The sequence below is a fragment of the Sebastes fasciatus genome, chromosome 17 (assembly GCF_043250625.1).
Source record: "Sebastes fasciatus isolate fSebFas1 chromosome 17, fSebFas1.pri, whole genome shotgun sequence".
NCBI classification, from domain to species: domain Eukaryota; kingdom Metazoa; phylum Chordata; class Actinopteri; order Perciformes; family Sebastidae; genus Sebastes; species Sebastes fasciatus.
In genome coordinates, this window is record NC_133811.1 from 29,098,743 (window position 1) to 29,119,895 (window position 21,153).

A 21,153-nucleotide genomic window follows, 5' to 3' on the forward strand; every position below is an offset into this window, starting at 1 on the left:
TCTCACACATTGATTTCTTCTGGGAGAAAAGCTGGATTTACACATCCCGACTGCTCTCTCGTGTGTTTCCTGAAACTCTACCAGACTGCAATAATAAAATTCATCCTCCGTTCAGTAACTGAGGAGCAGTCCTACCACAGAAACGGTTCACAGCTCTCCTCATTACGTTGTGTATTTGTCTTCCTCTGCTGCACGCTCACCCGTCTTGGTGTTTCCTCCCTTGTAGGAGATCCCGTTGATGGCGTCCAGCAGTCGCTCCTTGTCGCCGTACGAGTTCAGTTTGAACTCGGTCCGGGCGTCGTCGCTGAACTGAGCGATGGCCACCTGTCAGATAACAAAGGAACATTACTAATCAGTAGGGCAGACAAAGTAAACGCGATAATAACCTGGCATCATATGAAACTAGAAAACCTAATGAATCCATCGGTACCAACCATGTCGTACTAGCTTGTCGGGAAGGAGGTTAAATAAGGGGTCCCTTGACCTCTGACCTCCAGATATGTGAATGAAAATGGGCTCTATGGATACCCATGAGTCTCCCCTTTACAGACATGCCCACTATGATATCACATGCAGTGTTTTTATGCTAAATGCAGTACCTGTGAGGGTTTCTGGACAATATCTGTCATTGTTTTGTGTTGTTTATTAATTTCCAATAATAGATATATACATTAATTTGGATAAAGCAGCATATTTGTCCACTCCCATGATGATAAGAGTATTAAATACTTGACAAATCTCCCTTTAAGGAACATTTTGAACAGATAAAACATGTGCGATTAATTTGGGATCAATCACGATTAGCTATTTTAATCGATTGACAGCTTTAATATAAATAAATATTGCTCTACACAGGAGCGGCGGGTGCAGTCAATACTGACACCAACATAGCAGTTCTCAGTGGATTACCATTGATGCTCTCTTTCTTTGCTCTGTCTCTCCTGCCAGCACAACAAGTCATCACTTTATACAGAACAGAGACAAGCATGAAAAAGCTGCTGTGATTCACCATTTAACTGGCAAAGTGCAGCTTTTGTCATGTTTCCCCAAAGAAAACAGAGCTCCAAGTCTTCATCTCTGGTTGTTCAGAGGCATTTTATGTTATTTTTTTGTAGTATTTCTGTCAATCAAACAGCGCGGATGGAGAGCTGCCACAACACCAGGTGTTTAGGATATAACAGATGTCACCTTTTTACCTACATTTCCGTTTCAAGAATGCTTAATAAGAGAAAGCAAGATCCACAACAACATCGTTTGTGGTACCTGTGTGCCATCCGGGCCGATCTGGTCCAGAGCTCCGGTGGTGCTGTACAGGAAGCGGATGATCTTCAGGAAGTTTTCATCACCGATACTCCAGGAACCGTCAACCAGGAAGACCAGGTCCGCTTTGGCCGCCTTACAGACTGGACAAAGAGGAAGAGGGTGAACGTTTTTGTTTGTTTAGTTTTTTTGCTTTTTCGACAAGGATGAAAAGATAAAACGAGGACAGAAGAGATGGAGGATGGATGTAAACAAAATATAGGGGTGGAGATAGAGGAGGATGCAGATGAGACAGTCGGAGTAATGTGACGTAGTATTGATAGCGTGAGAGTCCGTTCAGGGCAGGAGGGAGGAGAGGTGGACGGGTCAAACAAACACAAGACTTTCAACCAGGAGACCGCTGTTAAAGTCCTGTGTGAAACTGCAAGTTGTCATGTCAGTGGTTAGTCACGTGACTTGGTGTCGTCAGTCCCGTGAGTTGCTTGTCAGTGAAGTTAACGTCAACAACAACCATTTCCTAACCCTAACTAAGTGGTTCTTCTAAAACATGCAGAACACGCCAGCCGTGCAGCTTTCATCCTTTTATCCAAGGTGTTTGGGAGGTTGTGCTCCTGACACGCCTTCCGTTACTAAGCAACCAAAACCTGCATGCTGCAATGACGATAATAATGTTGAGGTAATTTAGCAGTAAAAGCCTCACTGAATGAACTAAACAAAGGAAAAACAAAGATAAATGGATTTCCAGCACCGTCAATCCGTCACAGTAGCTTTACTGCTCCATGTGTCAGTCTAGCGGTCGACCTTTCAACCGGATGTTGTGACGTTATCGGTCAGAAAGGGTGAAGCCAGTAAAATAGTCCGTGAGACAGATCATAAAACTCTGGGTAGCCCTGCACTAAAAATGATTAACTTCTCCATATATTTACTGTAGACTGATGCTACGGCGTTCCAAAAGTTGAACTGTGTTCATGTCGGGGTGCAGCCATCGCGCCCTGAAAAATAGGCTCTTGGGAACGATGCGCTTGGATTTGAGGGTGCAAAAAAAGGCAGCGTGTGAACTGCCCCTAAACATGACTTCCTGTGAAAACAGAAGTTTATTTTGAAACGACACTATGCATGTAACGAGCGCATATTGACACGCCGTCCCTGGTTTGTCCAAAAGTAACGCAAGAGGGGTACCTAGAGCGTCGGTCTCCGATGCCGAACGTGTTGTTTGAACACTCAGATCTATTTTCCTTATGGTCTCATGTCTCTCTGATTGTTGTAAAATCTTCATTAATGTGAATATATTTGTTCTTATTTATTAAATAACTTGATATGATGAGTCTGAACTGTAGAGAAATACTTTAATATTTTTGTTATATTTGGTCAACTTCCTTTTTGTTTCGTTTGCTGGAGGGCGATTTAAAGGTGGCTCCTAACCCCTCAAAAATATCCATTCATTTCTCTGCTTTCTTTGTTTCTTGTCGTTGTTTTTCTTATTCTATAACTTTGCTTTCGTTTGTGTTTTATCACCGTTCAAATAAACCATCTTTGACTTGATTTTGGCAGATGACGACTCAGGAAGAAAATCCGCTTCAGAGTGAAATAAACTTTTTGATTGATTCGATTAAAAAAAGGTCTCAACTTGTAAATACGTTAAACTCATTAAAAGTTGCCTCCGTCGTTCTTCACCAATCATTTCCTGCTCTCCTCTAATAAAATCACATTTAAGGGTCAAGCCGCTGCCGGATTGATCTGCAGCTTTAATCTGCTCTTTGTTTACTGCACACATTTACTTAATAAACTGATTCTCTTTCACAATAAAAGCCCAGCCTGCGGCTTGCATTGATCCGGTGTTCTGAGGGGGAGAAGTGCTGATATAGATTTATTTTAAGTTACTTAATTTCAGCTGCATTAAGTCTGCAACCATGCTGCAACCTCGTAACTCTCCATTTGCTGGTAAACATGAGACAAAGAGGGATTGAGGATTAAGGATTAATAACTTAAAATCTAATCTCATACTACATAATTACAGTTCATTGGAGTATCCACATACATCTTCAGAGAAAAGGAGACTTCACTGTGTCTCAGCCACATACTGCACACTAATGTTAACAAAGTTTTGAGGCTGTAATATATTCAAACTAGAAAACATTTTAACTCAAACATGCAGAAGATCCTAGTTTGGTTTTAAAATAGGTACATTTGTTACTTACGTACGGAAGCTAAGTTAAGTTAAGATGACTTCCTCTTAATTACTACAGCCACTAAGGGTCGCCGCCTAACCTTGTCTTGTATTCGTATCGGTGATAAACCATGTGTATAGATGATAACGGCCTTTTGAACTTACTACTAGGTGTAGCAGGCCCCTACTCACCCATATCTATGAGGCTGATAACCCTTGATAAGGCCTATTTAATCGGCTGATAACATTGTACGCTATATTTAGAATATTTTCACAGCTTTACGTCGCCGTCAGACAGCCCTTTCTGACGGGGAACTGAAGCTTAGTTCTCTATGTTCTCGTCAAAGCCACCAGACTCCGTTGGCAAAAACAGTAATATTTTACAGAAATTGCTGGTCTACCGCTGCCTCGACCGGTTAGTTTGTTTGTGTTATTGTGTGACTTTGGTTAGTTCAGATTCACTAAAGTCACACAATAACGCAAACAAACTAACCGATCGATGCAGCAGTAGACCAGCAACTCTCGTGTTCTTCGAGGCAAAATTACTGTTTTTTTTCATTGGAGTCTGGCGGCTTTGAAGAAGAGCGTAGATAACGGATTCAGTTCCCTGTCAGAAAGGGCTGTCTGATGTCAAGGTAAAGTGGTGAAAATATTCTAAATATAGCGTACACTTAAAAATGAATTAAATCTTTTTAGATGTCTAAAACACATTTTGCTGCTGCCCCCGTCCACAGCAGGACATTACTTTACTCCCGTGCTGGTACTCCTAGGTAGGTAATACACTGACTATAGAGAAGTACCACAACCACACTGAAAAAAACATCTGAACTATCCCTTTAAGGACTTCATGTCCAACATGTCCAATTTGTTACATGTTTATTGGGCAGTTTCACCTTCCTTCATAAAACTAAAATATCTTATGAACAATAAGTTTCCATCATTTAAAGAAAGGACTTCTTCTCTTACAGGGTGATTGAAAATGATGAATTTAAATATTAAAATAAGACGTGTACTGTACACTGATGATGTGTTTTGTTTACTGTAACAGTGATGCAGTGTTTTAAAATGTTGATTCTGTGGTGACAGATGTGTGAAGAACGTGAATTAGATTTTTGTGGAGATGCTCAGTTTTACATTTATTTTAAATTACCCCTCTGGTGAAGATTTATCTCTGTAATTCTATGTCATCTACTGTATGTGTGAGATCATTTGAACTGAAAATGATCCCTACCGTTCTTCACACATATATAAATATAGATCTATATATGAGCCTGTTTTTATATGCCATAATTTAGTGTGTGTGTGTGTGTGGGAGGAGAGCAGTTAAAGCTTATTTACTCATACAGTGTGAGTGTTGACTGACACTAAACGGTCGTCCTCACATGTGCACACACCTCAAGCTCTTCATATAGCAACTGACATGTCACATTGTGATTTATATAAGATGAAATGTGGGCAGACAGCGAGCTAAACTTAGTTTCTCTGTCAGTGAGAGAAGAAAGGAAAAGGAAAGGAAAGAACGCATTCAGATAAAAAGTTTGACTTCTTTAGACGACAGTAATCAGTTTTTATGTTTAACAAAGAACTCTCTAATTGTCATGTGGGCGTGTTGAACAAGCTAAAGCTTTGTGCTAATGTAAACATTATACGATTTTATATGTCATATTAAATATTTGTTAATAATTACCAAATTATTTGTAAATCTTTAAGAAATCGTTTGTAAAACATTTCTAAACATTACATAGACAGATGGACCAGAAATCAATTATTAACCATTAACAAACTATTAAGTATCTATCTAAATAATGTTTATAGATGTTTCACAAAGTATCTATTAATCATTTAACAAGATGATATAATAATCAGTTGCAACTTTATCCAAATAATGTTTATAGACGCTTAATAAACCAGTTATTAACCATTAACAAAGTGTTACTAATATCTATCTATGTAACGATTAAAAATATTTTACAAATAATTTCTTTAAGGTTTACAAGTAATATCTTAATCATTAACAAATACTTAAATATATAGTATATAAAATGTTATAATGTGTATGTGCAACAATCAATTATAGCATTAATATTAATTCATATACATTATTAATTATAATTGTATTGTTTGTCAACAGTAAAAATAACTATTAAATAAGTTTAATTAACTACAAATTTACCATTTATGAATGTTTGATGATTATTCATTACCAAAAATTATGGTTATTATGAAGTGTTCTTAGTCAACTAAAGACCAAAACGGACGATTATTTGACTAATTGAATAAGAGGGTGTAGTGGAGTAGAAGTTTAAAGTAATATAAAATAAAATACTCAAATATAATGACATCAAAACTGTACTTAAGTACTTCATCAAATGTACTTTGGTAATTTCGGCTGCAGTTTATTCCTGAAACAAAGTGACGTCACACTGCAAATAAATATAAATATGAAACAAACAGATCATTAAAGTCAATACATCAACATCAGGAAATTAACAATCAACAATAATAAACAGTATAAAAATCAGCTGTTACCTTCCTTGGCAGGGGGGATTGTGGGTAGCGGCGTGGTGGTGGGGGGCTTGGTCGGTGCCGGGGTCGGGACGGGTACTGCGTGGAGAGAATAAACGAGTCGCACATGAAGATGTGTAAACCTGCAATCATGACCACATTCATCGTAAAACAATCACCACCCTGAAATTAAGTTTCCCCTCTAAAACATCTGGAGAGCCGAGAGCCCAGAGCCTCAGACGGCCCACGGAGTCTCACATCTAACGTATAGAATGTGTAAAATAACCACGTTCAGCTCTGTGATTTCAGCTCCTGTATAATCTGGTAGATTGATCACAGCGTCGGCCGCCATCTAAATCAAACTCCAACTGTCTCTACTTTCAACTCCTTACCTTTACTCTTACCTCCCAAACACACACACAAACAGCCAGTTTACTCACTCAGTGCTGTTTGGGCAGTAAATCAGCTACCTGAGGCTGTGAATTACTTGTGATGGCAGGTGGGGAGCGTTCAGTAGCGGCTGCCTGCAGCGATTGGAGGAGTCATTTGGAGAAAAGTCTCTGGCTTTCATTTGCATCAAAACAAAGCAATAAATCACCGTGGAGGCTCTCTGCAGAGCTACAGTACTATACAGGACGGAGGGGAGCAGCTTCAAGCTTATGAATACCTGCTTTCTGTCTTTATTCTTTCCTTTCTTTTATCTCTGTGGTTATCTCTTTTTTTTCTTGCTTTCACTTCTCGAGCCTCTCCTCCCTTTTGTTTTGTCCTGACTTCATTCATTTCAGTATGCTACAGGTATGAACCTGCAGAGCCTTTTAAATGTGCTCCTGAAAGGTAATCCATCTCAGGAAACATTATGCCTGCTATAATTTTTGTCAAGCATTCATTATAATTGTCTAGCAAATACAACGCAGCGTTTACAAATCAATCGACACCTTCAGATACATGCAGAAACATAATAACTCTGACTAACTGAACTAGAATGTTACGCTCAGTTGGTCGGATGCTGGAAGCAAAGTTTCAAGTCTCTGCAAACTGATGTGCACCGAAACAAAGAGCTGAAGAAAGATCACGTAACATCTTTAAAGGTACAGTGTGTAGCATTTGGTGGCTTATAGCGGTGTGGTTGCAGATTGCAACCAACTGCAGCAAAACGTGCAAAACGGCTGGGTGACGGTAAATAGAGATCAGCGGGTGTGGTGATTATTAAATACCAATACAGTCTTTTTTTCGTGACGCTCAGCACGACTTACAACAACGAACTTTTTCAATTTCCGCTCCAGTCTATTCAAAATAACACTACTTAGTTAGGCTTAGGAATAGATTGACTTGGTTAGGCTTAGGCAACAAAACTACTTTGTAAGGTTGAGGAAAAGATCACAATTTAGGTTTAAATAACACCGGAAGTGCTGAAACTTAGATACGGAAATTACGTGACAAATAAATCAACTTTGACTTCCGGTTTCACACGGGACACGTACACCGGTCTCCTGGGTGAAGGTCCTGTGGTTTTAGACCCATCGATTCACCCCGACCTCCTCCCTACACGGCGTTCACTGCTCTTTATACTTCCTGCTTCACAATTACGTTTATTACAAACAAATTGATTTCGAAAAAAAAATTGAAATTCTTGTCTATGTACACGAATCAGTACATTAAATTTCATGACTATTTCGCGGACTGCTGTGCTACTGGTACTTGTACTTAGCTCCACTCTCTCGTGTCACTTCTGGTTCCCAAAAAAACAAGATGGAGATGGCCAAAAACCAAGATGTTGATGTGAATGCCGAATTTGAAGAAATTTCCTCCACGCGTTGCTGACGTACGCGTCGAATTGAAAATGAAACAGAAAACACGCCGTCCCTCCCTCCTCCCTCCCCCCCAGACAGTGGGTCTTGATTAGTGTTTGGGGCTGCCGGTGCAGAACAAACGGCTCATTCTGAAAGGAAGGAAGACGACTCGGCTCTCGACGCTCCCACGAGGATAAAAGAAGCTTTATGTTAAAATGACATGATCGTCCTCCCAGCCTGTAGTGGGCTTCTTTCATACACAATGACAGCTGACAGCAGTTTTCTGTACGAGTGTGTTTGTCGAGCATGTGTGTTTTCTGCTATATTGTTATTATGACACACGCATGGGCACATTTAAATGGGAGTTTGGGACATCGTATGAAGGAGGTAAAGTACTTGATGTGTCAGTGGTGGATGTATGAGTGTGCTTGAGTGTTACAGCCTCACTTGAGAGACAAACGTGGTGCGTTTATGTGCATTAGCTGTTTCTGCTAAACAACTGAGGGAATTTCTGAATAAATACAAAGAGAGAAAGATGCTTCATTTTACTTCAACAACACCTTGTTATATATGTTATTGTATACAGTGTTCAGTGTTTTGCTTTTGCTGATTAGTCAGACACATTTAATTCCAAGCTGAAGCAATTCTCAGGTGTTTCTGGATTTAAATCTTACAGTTAAAAATGATCTTTTTACGGTTATGAATGTCCTACTTAGGCTACTTTGGCACTTATGGCCATTGTAGTTAATAATAATAATTGAGGAACCTGGTAAGGGGGTTAATATTCCAAGAAAAAAACTCTGAATTTCCAAGATTAAAGTCATAATTTACGAGAAAAAACTTGGATATCCTCTGTGATTTAAGTGGCAAATTTCCAAGAAAAAAACACAAATTTGCGAAATTATAAAGTCGTAAATTTACGAGAAATAAACTTGGATATTCTCTGAGATTAAAATGGCAAATCTACCAGAAAAAAATCACAAATTTATGAGATTATGAAATCGTAAATTTACGAGAAAATAAACTTGGATATTCTCCGAGATTAGCATGGCAAATTTACGAGAACATTTTTTTTTTTTTAAAGATTATAAAGTTATAAATGTACGAGGAATAAACTTGGATATTCTCTGACATTAAAATGGCAAATCTACAAGAAATAAAATCACAAATTTATGAGATTATAGTCGTAAATTTAAGAGGAAAAGAAAAGATATTCTCGGAGTTAATCTCCGAGAATATTTTTTCTTTTTGCCAAATTTACGAGATTATAAAGTTGTAACTTTATGAGAAAAAAACCTTGGATATTCTCCGAGATTAGCATGGCAAATTTACGAGAAAAAAACAAAAATTTTAAAGATTATAAAGTTATAAATGTACGAGGAATAAACTTGGATATTCTCTGACATTAAAATGGCAAATCTACAAGAAATAAAATCACAAATTTATGAGATTATAGTCGTAAATTTAAGAGGAAAAGAAAAGATATTCTCGGAGTTAATCTCCGAGAATATTTTTTCTTTTTGCCAAATTTACGAGATTATAAAGTTGTAACTTTATGAGAAAAAAACCTTGGATATTCTCCGAGATTAGCATGGCAAATTTACGAGAAAAAAACAAAAATTTTAAAGATTATAAAGTTATAAATGTACGAGGAATAAACTTGGATATTCTCTGACATTAAAATGGCAAATCTACAAGAAATAAAATCACAAATTTATGAGATTATAGTCGTAAATTTAAGAGGAAAAGAAAAGATATTGTCGGAGTTAATCTCCGAGAATATTTTTTCTTTTTGCCAAATTTACGAGATTATAAAGTTGTAACTTTATGAGAAAAAAACCTTGGATGTTCTCTGAGATTAAAGTAATGTAATGTGTCATTGTTTCTGTCAGTGTGTGAAGGTGTCCGGTGTGACCGTCTGGGTATCTACTCACGTGTTTTCTCAGTAACAGTGACTGCAGGCCCTTCAGTCCCGTCCTGCATCTGAGCGTATACGCTCATCTTGTACTGCGTGTTGGCCTTCAGGTTGTTGAAACAGTGTCTGTTGCTTCCTCCGCTCAGCTTCGTCTCCTGCTTCTGACCATCTGCAGTAGAAATACAGACATCACCTCGTTATCATTCAGCAGACACTCATTTCATCAACACAACAGAATCAAATCGAGCTGACAAACAATTATGAGTCATAAAGACGTCCTCCCTCTTAGAAAGATTGTTGTTTAAATTCCTCTGTATATTCTTGATGTGTGTTATAATGATGATAATGATGATTTAAGCGAAGAACCATTTACTGACTCACTCACTTCACTTTTCTCTTTCAGAGCGACACATTTCAAACGTCCCTCAGGACTGTTTTCTTTATGTCAGCAGCTACGTTTGTTTTTCTGCCCAAATAAAACTGAATAAAATTAAACTTTTTACGTTCAGGAATAAACGACGAACCAAATCCAATTACTGAAATAATCAACATGTGTTTGTTGTTTTTGTTCACTTAACGCTGGCGGCCTACTGGCAACCTGTCAAATATATTTCTAAGAAAAACCTACAAAAACACAACGTATTCACAGAACTTCATCACAGAGGGCAGCTGGAACATTTTAATGAGTTAAAGAGCTGCAGCACCGTCCCAAGTCAATTATTATAGCTCATAATAAAAACTAACAATAAAAAACAACATCCAAATAGACTTATTCTAATACTGCACAGGTGTGTTCAACAGCTACAAAACTAAATGCTAAAAAAAACTCACAAATTAACGAGTTTATGAGTTTATAATGTTGTAAATTTACAAGACCGAAAAAATTGGATATTCTCAGAGATTAAATTGCCAAATTTACGAGACAGAAAATCACAAATTGAGGAGATTATAAAGTTGCAAATTTACAACAAAAAAACGTAGATATTCTCAGAGATTAAAGTGGCAAATTCAGAGAAAAAACTCTGAATTTACGAGATTATAGTCGTAATTTAAGAGAAAAAACCTTGGATATTCTCTGAGATTATTATTACTGCTGCAAAATGGGAACAGGTGAAAAAAATCACAAATTTATGAGATTATAAAATTGTAAATTTGCAAGACCAAAAAGGGAGATATTTTCTGAGTTGCAAATATCTGCCAAAAAAAATCGAATTTGTGCGATTTTATAGGCATAAATTTATTATAAAAAAAACTTGAATATTCTCAGAGATTAAAGTGGACAAATTTACGAGAAAAAAATCACAAATTTACTAGATTATAAAGTCACAAATTTACCAGAAAAGAAAATCACATATTTACTAGATTATAAAGTTACAAATTTACGAGGGAAAAACAACTTTGATATTCTCTGAGATTAAAGTGGTAAATTTAGGAGAAAAAGCTGCAGAGTATTATATAATATATTTGCAAACATGTTGTCTTTTAGTCAACTTGATGAAAGTTGGAAGCTGTGAGGGCGACCAATCTGACGACGCTGTACCATGTCGTTAAATTTCTCTACAGCTGCCAATGAAATACTCCAATGTCTTTATTCCTTATTGATCTCTTGTACCTCCGTCTTTATCGCCACCCATCCACACCAAAAATAGAACAACTTCACATCATGTCTCCTGCAGTGGACACATTTCTCTGGTAATTATTTACCAGCTGTGAAAACATAAATCCTCATTTAGCTCCATTATGTGTTGAGAAAACCAATACCGCGGAGCTCCCTGAAGAAACACAGGGGAGCTGCGACAATATGTGCCTTTTATGTGACGTTAATGACGCCAGTGTTGTTGCTGGAGGCCTGAAGGTGATGAATAACAGCCATTACTTCCTTCCATTTGGTGGATGACGGCTGTATTAAAAGTCAATCTTACCTTTGAGGTGGCGACTGAATGGCGGACGTGTGCGATCGAATCGGGGCCACGCCATCTGTTGTTTGATGTTATTTTGGTGTGTTGGAGTGTGTTATCACTTTCAAAACAATATGGGGAAAATACTCAATTATTTCTGTCGGCGCTGAGCCCGGTGGCTGCTGGGAATCAGAACCGAGGAAATTACTTCAATAATTGAGAGGCTGTTTTATGGAGGTGACTTTGGTGCAGAGTCATTTTTGACAGCTGAAGTAGGAGATGAATACATCAAAGTTAATCTAAGAAAAATAGAATTTCATAAAGATTTTAATAAAGACGCTGGAGGTAATTGAAGACAGGGTTAAAGTTTCTAACGGGCTGATAAAAGACGATTGTGCAGTGGCTCTTTAATTTTCCCTTCAACATCCAGTATTTCAATAATAACTGATTATATATAATATTAAATAATTAATAATAATACAATTAATACAGGTGAAACCTCTCCACAGTACTCTATTTTAAAGGAACTGTTTGTAACTTCTTACACGTATAAATCATTGCGGGTCGGTGTCCCATGCGCGCTCGCGTGTGGCTACGCTGTTGAGACTCAGACTCCAACACAAACTACACGGACGCACCAAAACCGCAAAGTTCTATCTAGTGAAGCTCGTCTGTTAAACAGTGTTGGCCGCGGTCGGAGGACGCGGGGGAGACCGTAGCTTTGGTCGCCAGGACCGGAGTCTCTGCTGTACTCTGCTCCTCTTCTCCTCTGCCTGCCTTCACTCACACACCGCGCTCGTTCTCACTCTTTCGCTCCACTCTCACGTGCATGCGCGCACACTTCACACTGCAGAAGAGTTAGTTTAGCTCTGAGAATATCTAGTGAATGTTCAGTGGACGTTTGTGCAGAAATAACTGCTGCAGCTCCTCCAGACCAACAGAGGTTTCCCGTGTCTTGTGAAGTGACGGGGCTCCGCAGAGAGAAACGTTATCTTCTCCGACCAAAACTCTGGCGTCTCCCCCGTTCCCTCCGGCCGCGGTCGGGAGGCTGAGGCAGGAAAAGCCAACACTAGGATCAGCAGTGATTCATGGAGAGACCTTCGTCTGGTCAGCTAACATTACTGCCAAGCAGCTGAAATATAGAGTGATATTGTGCTTTTAGCTGACGTGTGTCGCCTCACTGTGTTGAGCGATGCTCATTCATGTCTATGTAGAATAAGCGTGAGCGCGAGCAACAGGACGCTGACTTTCGTTGACTTAACGGCCTCAGGTGTCGCTGTTAACAAGCAATTTCTGATCCGTTTTGTATTGGAACGTAATTTTTAGGAGACAAAGCTGGACGGAAACGCACCTCATTAACATTTCTTCAACAGTTTGCTTAAAATTTGCTTGACAACTGAATAGAAACACGACTAGTGTAGGTTTTAGCATGTCCTGTGCTTGTGTAGGTCCTCTTTTGACTAAGTCACCAAAAATGAGTGAGATAATAAATCTGTATATTTATGTATTACATAATAGCTTTATTATGTAGACAGATTGTTTGTATGATCGTTCCGATGATCAGATCACCTGAGTCGAGTTAAGAGACACTTGTTTCTATCAGCAAGAGTAACAACAGAAATAAATTATAAATGCATCTTACGAGATTCCACATGTGACTTTCTTTTCTTTCCTTCGCAGATAAAAATACAGCAACTGTCTTCACCAGAGAGGTCAGAGGTCAGAGGTCAGAGGTCAGGGTAGAAAACATTTCAAAAGTAACGTTCAGAAACTCTGATTGTCATTTACGTCAGCGGTATCTCATGCAGAGAGACAGCAGCCCTCATTTCACTTCATTATCACAATCCTCCCACGCACTGAACTTCAAATAGAAACACTCCCTTTGTTTTTGTTGTCGTCTCACAATCAGAGAACAGGCTGCAGGTGCAACCACGAGTTCATCAGAGAAACTAATTCTCCATTTCTTTCTCTTTAAAGGCTCTCAGAATAGACAACGAGGCGTGATTACCGTCATCGCTGTAACAAGAAAATCTCATCCCAACACACTTGGCAGCTATAATGCCGACCTTTTGTCTTTTTTCCCTGTATTTTACCTCATGCAGCAAATGTAAATGTCAGCCCGGCTGCGATCCGTAAGCCTTCCTCGTCCACAGAGCGGCTCAGTGTCTGATTGTACAGCTAAACCTTTAAGACTGTCAGCGCGTCTCTGATGCGATACAACAATATCTTTGTCATCTCCGGCTGCTTAGGGATTCACAGAAGTGGACGGTCTCTCTGCGCTGCATACTGAAACTCCCACTGATGAAAGCATGCATGAGAAACCCAAACTTCTACCAGCGCAGATATGCAGCGTAGGAGTCCGATGGGAACTTCTGACGGGGGAGAATCACAGCTGCGTATACAGTATTATGCATCACCACCGTCTATCGGTGCACAGTCACGTTTAATGACCTTGTCAGCCTCGGTTTAAAATCCACCAGCTACTCCACAGAGGCGGTAATGTGGCAGGAGAGGAGGGAATATTTGTGTGCATGAATGTAATTTGCATTTGCTTACAACTCCCCCCCGAAATAAAGGTGATCTTTATTATCTCAGGGAAAAAAACAGTTATGCAGCTGTAGACCATGAAAAAAACAATAAAAACAACAATAACACGTTGACAGTAAGACGGCTTTTCTTAAAGGAAACCTCCAACATCTTGGGAAGTACAAATGTTAGCTTTATCTCTGTGTGTCCACTGCAGACGCAGGTCTAGTTTAGCATAGCGTAGCACCAAGTTTAGAGGCATTAAAAGTAGGGGTGTGAATCTTCGGGTGTCTCACAATTCAAGTTTGATTATCGGGGTCACGATTTGATCCTAAATCTATTCTCAATCAGTTCATATGCCTCGTTTCCACATAACTCTGAGTACGTATGCGAGTCAAACAGAAGTTCATTCATTCCTATGGGAACCTACGTGAACTCCAATGTGTTTGCGAACGTTTCACGGTCTGAAATTAGCACCCGCCAAATGCGGGTAAATTGTTGGCAGTGGCGTGTTTAAATCAGCAGGAGGAGAGTTAGTAACGTTAGCTGTTAGCAGCCGGTGGGCAGCACAGTCCCGATTGGTTAAATAACGGAGATACTAACGTTAACGGACATTTTCCACTGAGTGACATTATGGTGCATTCAAGCTCTGTTCAGTAAAAATTCAATGAAGGTGAATGGGCGAAGGTAAATTCTATCATGATGTGTTCGAATAACATCTCATAAAATTAAGTTTTTGCTGAGAAACTTGAAGATATCCAGTTGTTTTGAAGGAGATGTTTTCACATCAATATAAAATAGATAATAGAGAGAGAATTATGACCTGTTTAACTTCCTAACACTAGCTCTAAGCAGCTTATAATAATACATAATCAAAACTACTGATGCCAAAACAATGTTTTAAAGTAATTTATTTTTCTAATCATTTGAATTTTGTTTTTATGCAAATAACCACTATAGATGGCAATAACAAAGTACAGTATAGTACTGTGTACCTCGCCATCAGACCGCCTTTCTGACGGGGGACTGAAGCCGTTATGTTAGGTGTCCTTGGGTGTCCAGAAAGGCGGCACTAAATAAAATGTATTATTATTATTATTATTATATCGCTCTCTTCAAAGCCACCAGACTCCATTCACAAAAACAGTAATTTTACCTCTCAGAACAGAGGAGCTGCTGGTCTACCGCTGCATCGATCGGTTAGTTAGTTTGTGTTATTGTATGACTTTCTGATCTGAACTAACGTGGCGTCCATGTATGATGAGATTTGAATAAATAAGGACCACTAAGAAGCTACAGAATGATATAAAAACCTCAAGAAAAACAAATATAATGGACCCGTCCTTTAAGTAGTGACAGACCGCGCTGCTGGATGTTCTTGTACTCACTGAGTAGAGACTCGATCATCACTCTGTAGGTGCTGGCGTGTCGTTGAGGCTGCCACTGGGCGCAAAAGCTGGTCATCCTCACCTGGTACGTGTTCATGTTGACCACCCCCAGATACACTGCAGGAAGGAGAGAGAGAGAGACGTCAGTTATGGAGTGGAGCTCACCTTTTCAGTATCTGCATGTGACAGCAGCTTTCACGGCATTCACAAAAACTATGTGCGTTTACATGGACATGATTCAACCGTTTATGAGCCCAATCCCGGTTATGATCATATTCAGGATACCGAGTTTAAATGAACACAGAGAAACCAGATTATGCATGATAAATACTACTGCGTATTGATTGTTAAGGTTAGGCATTGACCTTGAATAGTTAAGGTTAGGACAGGTCGTCGGGGAGCGAGTCTCGCGAGAGTTTTTGCAAGTTTTTGCAGATCTCAGATCAGATTTCGCGGTTTGCGGGCTCCCTTCTGGACACGACCATTTTATTTCCACCCTGACTCCCTCAATGTAAGTGCCATGCAGTTATAAATGGATCACAGGCACCCTCTTTGCTCACATTTGACTGACAAAAATAGCGCTGAAGTGTAAAAAACAAAGAATAGACTTCTTCTGAACTCTAAAAAAAGTTCTTGTAAGCTGCTTTTAAAAAATAACAAAACTGTATATAACTGAGCTCACATCTGGGAAACCACACGCCGTCGTGTTTCCAGACGACAGATTTTAAAGAGTGCGGCCAGTTGGCTTCGAGGTCACCGACGTGTTATTTACAGACAGAGAAATGTAACTTCACTGTCAAACAAACCCACACTCTCTCTATTCATGCAGATGGTATGTGTGCACTTTCATCGTCCGACTTTTGAAAGCCTCACTTGTTTTGAGAGACGTACGCACGCATGTTTCTGTGAGTTGGTGATGGACAGTATATTTTACATTCATTACATTCCCAAAACAGAGCGTTCTCCAGTTGAGCCAAATATCCAATCTGCATTATTTTGGAGTCCGTGTACGAATGCATAATGTATCCCTGCGTGGTGTTTATGTAAAAATCTCTGCATGTGATTTAATTACAGGACATAACGGGATTCTTAATTCAGCATCTGAGCAGCACGGTGGGAGATACAATATACACAGGAATAGTTTCAGTAATGGGATTACACTGTAACTACTAGGCTTCCTGCAGTAGTCGGTGTTACTGGTGTTACACAGTGTTCTGGAGACACCGATAATATTACTTGCCCACCGTCCACATCCTCGTTTTGCTTCTTTTTTTTAAACAGAAAGATCATAGAAAGATCATATCATAAGGGCTGGATATCAGTACTTGATACCTTCAAGGTATCGACCAAAACAACCCAGTACCAAGTAGAATGGAATCTTCTCCAGTCCTTTTTCTGCCCAGATCTAGAAAAAGATGACTGTTTTGCTCGCAGCTAATCACCGCGAGCGTTATTGGATTTATTGCAACGTGTGATAGACTCACTACTGCGTCAGCTACACCCCGTACAGCTGGGACTGCCTGAATGGCTCTGAACACGTCTGAGCCGACGGCTAACAGCTAACGGCGCTTACAGCGATAACAGCAGCAACAAGTGCTGACAGAGCTAACACTTAACTTGGGGGGAACCGGAAGGGTGGCCATTATGGTTCTGCGATTACGTGGCCCACAACCACGGGTCGAGGAATGGCGTTATCAGCGATAACTGCTGTATAAGCGTTGTGCAGTGCGGCGGCGATTAGCTAGCTAACTGGTATAGGTAATGGTATCGTAATGTTTTTAAACAATACCCAGCTATATTTCTGCTTATTATTCAAGTCTTGATGATTTAAACATTCTGGACCTAACCTTTTCAATCCCAGCAGATATGATGTGTAGTGTTGCTAAAATGCCAATAATAAATAAATAATATAATAGCCAGATGTTACAGGAACAACTGGAGTCCTTTTTGTCCTGAACAACTGTGACGTTGAGCTGCTGTGAGACACTGAAGCGTCCGTCCACTCGTCTCTACCGGTCCAGCGGCTTCATTCACCTCCTGGGATCCCGCTGGCCTCATATCATCATACCTCTCTTTTCAACTCCACCCATCTCTCATCATCTTTCTTCTTCCTCTCCTCATCAGCATCTTCAGGTTCAGTCTCCTTCCTTGCTCCTCTCTTTTTCTTTGCCCAACCCCCCAAACTTGTCCTTCAAATCAACCAAGAAGTGCTTAATTGTCATGCAGGCGAAGGAAACTCGACATGTTCGGGCATTAAGCAGACGATTGCATCGAGAGCTCTTAACCGGAGTGGATGAAAGGGTGGAGGGGTCGGTGTCCCGCTCAAGGACACTTCTAAAAAGGACACATGGTTTTAGTCGTTCGCTTTGGCTGTCATGGAGATCAAACCGGAGACCTTTCAGTTTCAAGAACAGCTATTTCACCACTAGGCCAGCCCGCGGTGAAGTGGTTAATTATCATGCGGCGAGAGGGAAATCCAGGCTCCCACTCAAATGATTGTACTTGAGGAGCACTGATTGATCCAGCGGGGCCAGACACTCAGAGAGCCTCGGGAAGTGTCCACATCGCCGGTGAGATAACTTAAATCGATTGCATCTACAGTTCATTGCAGGGCTGCGGTGTAATTAGGTGAAGCTGCCGTTTAAAAAGTGGATATCAAGATTCTGACGTGTGCACGTGTCCGGCTGCTTCCCACATTAGATTAAAGGAGATTGTTGGACGGAGACGAGCGATAACGAGGTATATTAATGATCAGCTTTAGAAAATGCCAACCAAACAATTAAAGTTACCGACAACAACATGATCTGAGAGCAGGATTAGTCCGTCTCATGAGAGCTCATCGTGATGTGGACAAAGATGTCATTTTTCTGCCAGAGGAGGGATGTTTAAAGTCGTGTGTGGCGAGCTGATTTATTTCGGTTAAAGTGAAATTAACTCATCCTATATTTAGAATTTATTGTGTCTTAGAGAAACAGTTTTACTCATGGAAATAAAAAAGGAGCAGACATTCCCATTCAAATCAACGTAGCAGGATGGTCAGAGCAGCGGCCATTTTTATGTGGACCTTTGCCAAAGCGACCGTTGTAGAGGGCTAATTTCCATATAAAATAGGGCTGTCAATCGATTAGAATATTTAATCGTGATTAGTTGCATGATTGTCCATAGTTAATCACGATTAATTGCAAATTAATCAAATTTTTATCTGTTCAAAATGTACCTTAAAGGGAGATTTGTCAAGTATTCAATACTCTCATTTACATGGGAGTGGGCAAATATGCTGCTTTGTGCAAATGTATGTATATATTTATTATATTAAATCAAATAACAACACAAAACAATGACAGGTACTGCATTTAGCATAAAAAATATGCTCCAATCATAACATGTCAAACTGCAGCCCAACAGGCAACAACAGCTGTCAGTGTGTCAGTGTGCTGACTTGACTATGACTTGCCCCAAACTGCATGTGATTATCATAAAGTGGGCATGTCTGTAAAGGGGAGACTCGTGGGTACCCATAGAACCCATTTACATTCACATATCTGGAGGTCAGAGGTCAACGGACCCCTTTGAAAATGGCCATTACAGTTTTTCCTCGCCAAAATGTAGCGCAAGTTTGGAGCGTTATTTAAAAAATTTTACCAATGGATTCATTAGGTTTACTTACTTCAACTTTTAGACTTTTTTTCAAACAGTTTTTCAGACATTTATCAGGGGAGACTCGTGGGTACCCATAGAACCCGATTTCATTCACATATCTGGAGGTCAGAGGTCAAAGGACCCCTTTGAAAATGGCAATGACCGTTTTTTCTCACCAAAATGTAGCATAAGTTTGGAGCGTAATTTTACCTCCTTGTTGTCCATGCTAGAATGACATGGTTGGTACCAATGGATTCATTAGGTTTTTCTAGTTTCATATGATACCAGTATCTTCACGCTAGCTTTAACACTGAGCCCGCTACAACAAGTTGTGTTAATGCGTGAAAGAAATTAGTGGCTTTAAAACAAATTAAGGACCAACCCCTGAAGGACAGAGGATGGTAAACGTACAGTTTACGGAAATGGAGCCGTAACTACGCCAATGAAAACATAATCTAATCAATACCATCTTCATGGTAACACAACTATCTGTTCTTAATAGCAAAAAGAAAAGTTGGACTGTGGCACTAACGAGGCAGCAGCTGGAAACTCCTCCACTGAAGTCTGTTAAATCAGTAGTTATGGCTACATCGAAGACGGTCATAATCACATTTTCATGACCGTATCCTGTAATTAGTTGGGAAGCTGCTGCTAAGAGCATCAGATATGAAAGAATTAATGTCTCAAGTGTTTGACTGGCGGCTCTAATTGGTGGGGAAAAAAAAGACACTTTGCAGTTGCATCTGAAAATGTCTCTCCGACAGCAGCTGGAACTGTCACAGAGGTCCAGTGAAAGAAATAGTCTGTATAGAAATAAAGGCTAAAACCGACATTCAGCAGCTGGGCAACAAAACAAAAGAAGAGATGAAGAGTTGATTTGATTGTCGGTGTGATGATTGATGATATTTGTAGTTTATCTAAATTACATTAAAATAAACTTTGGGGAAACAATATCAAGTATTAAACAGGGGATAGTTTCATAAGATTAAATATTACTGCAAATGAGATTTGGGATTTGAGGACCAGTTAATTTTCTTCCCTGTTGTTTCATCTGTGGTTGAAAATCTGATGGTAGATCAGTTTTTTTTAAAGCTTCGGCACTTTTGATACTATCGAATGCATGTGTTATATATGTGTTATGTGTTATATGTTCTGTGTAACCTGTCAAATACAAAAAGGTATTTTTTGTTCAGTTTAGTGTTGAAACGTGCAGGTACGCTGCTTTGTGTGAGTGATCTGTATGGAGGATGGAACCTGCCAAAAAAAATAAATTAATAAATAAATAAATAAAGACTCGATAAATAAATAAGTATGTCATTAAATGTAGTAAAAATAATATTAAAAATAAATGTAGCCATGAATTGATAAAATGTGACATACATTGATATTTCTGTTTTTATTTTATTCTTTTATTTATTTATCTTTGTATGAATTCCCCTATTTATTTACTCTTCTGTTTAATTTTTAATTTTATTTATTTTTTATTATTTTTGCATTTATTTTTTATTTATTCATTCATTTTTGCATTTATTTATTTTATTTTTGCACTTACCTTTTATTTGTCTTCTATTTATTTATTTATTTATGCATGGTTTTCCCTTTGCAATTCAACCCTTATTTATTTATTCTTGTTTAATTTTCCCTTTTGTTTATTTATGTATTATTTTATTAATATCCAAATTTATTTTTGCATCTGATTTTTATTTATCTTATACTTATTTTTAGATGTATGTATTTTTGTTTTCTTATTTATTTATGTATTCTTTTTTTATACATTTCTTTACACATTTCTTTTTACATTTCTTTATGCATTTCTACCTCAGTAAGCAAATAAGGGGGCTGTCACTCAATACATTTATAATACATGCTAAATAAATGAATAAATGAAAAATAAATAAAAAATGACTAAATTTAAAAATTAATGAAAATAAATACATAAATAAATAAAAGGGAAAATTAAACAGAGGAGTAAATAAATAAGGGAATTAATACAAAGATAAATAAATAAAGAAGCAAATTAAAACAGAAAACAAAAAACATCTTTAATATTATTTCGCTACATTTA

At 38.8% G+C, this 21,153-nt stretch overlaps 1 protein-coding gene across 7 annotated transcripts in view; it reads right to left on the minus strand.

Moving 5' to 3' along the window:
- Nucleotides 1-21,153, minus strand: part of LOC141753844 (collagen alpha-1(XIV) chain-like) — a 197,972-nt gene that overhangs the window by 69,362 nt on the left and 107,457 nt on the right. For all 7 annotated transcript variants that reach the window (XM_074612443.1, XM_074612440.1, XM_074612439.1 and 4 more), the window contains 5 exons: nt 15,450-15,566; nt 9,657-9,806; nt 5,957-6,031; nt 1,264-1,403; nt 201-324 (listed from right to left, as the gene is read on the minus strand). In XM_074612443.1, coding sequence (XP_074468544.1) covers nt 201-324; nt 1,264-1,403; nt 5,957-6,031; nt 9,657-9,806; nt 15,450-15,566 — 606 coding nt within the window. The remainder of the gene's footprint in view (nt 1-200; nt 325-1,263; nt 1,404-5,956; nt 6,032-9,656; nt 9,807-15,449; nt 15,567-21,153) is intronic.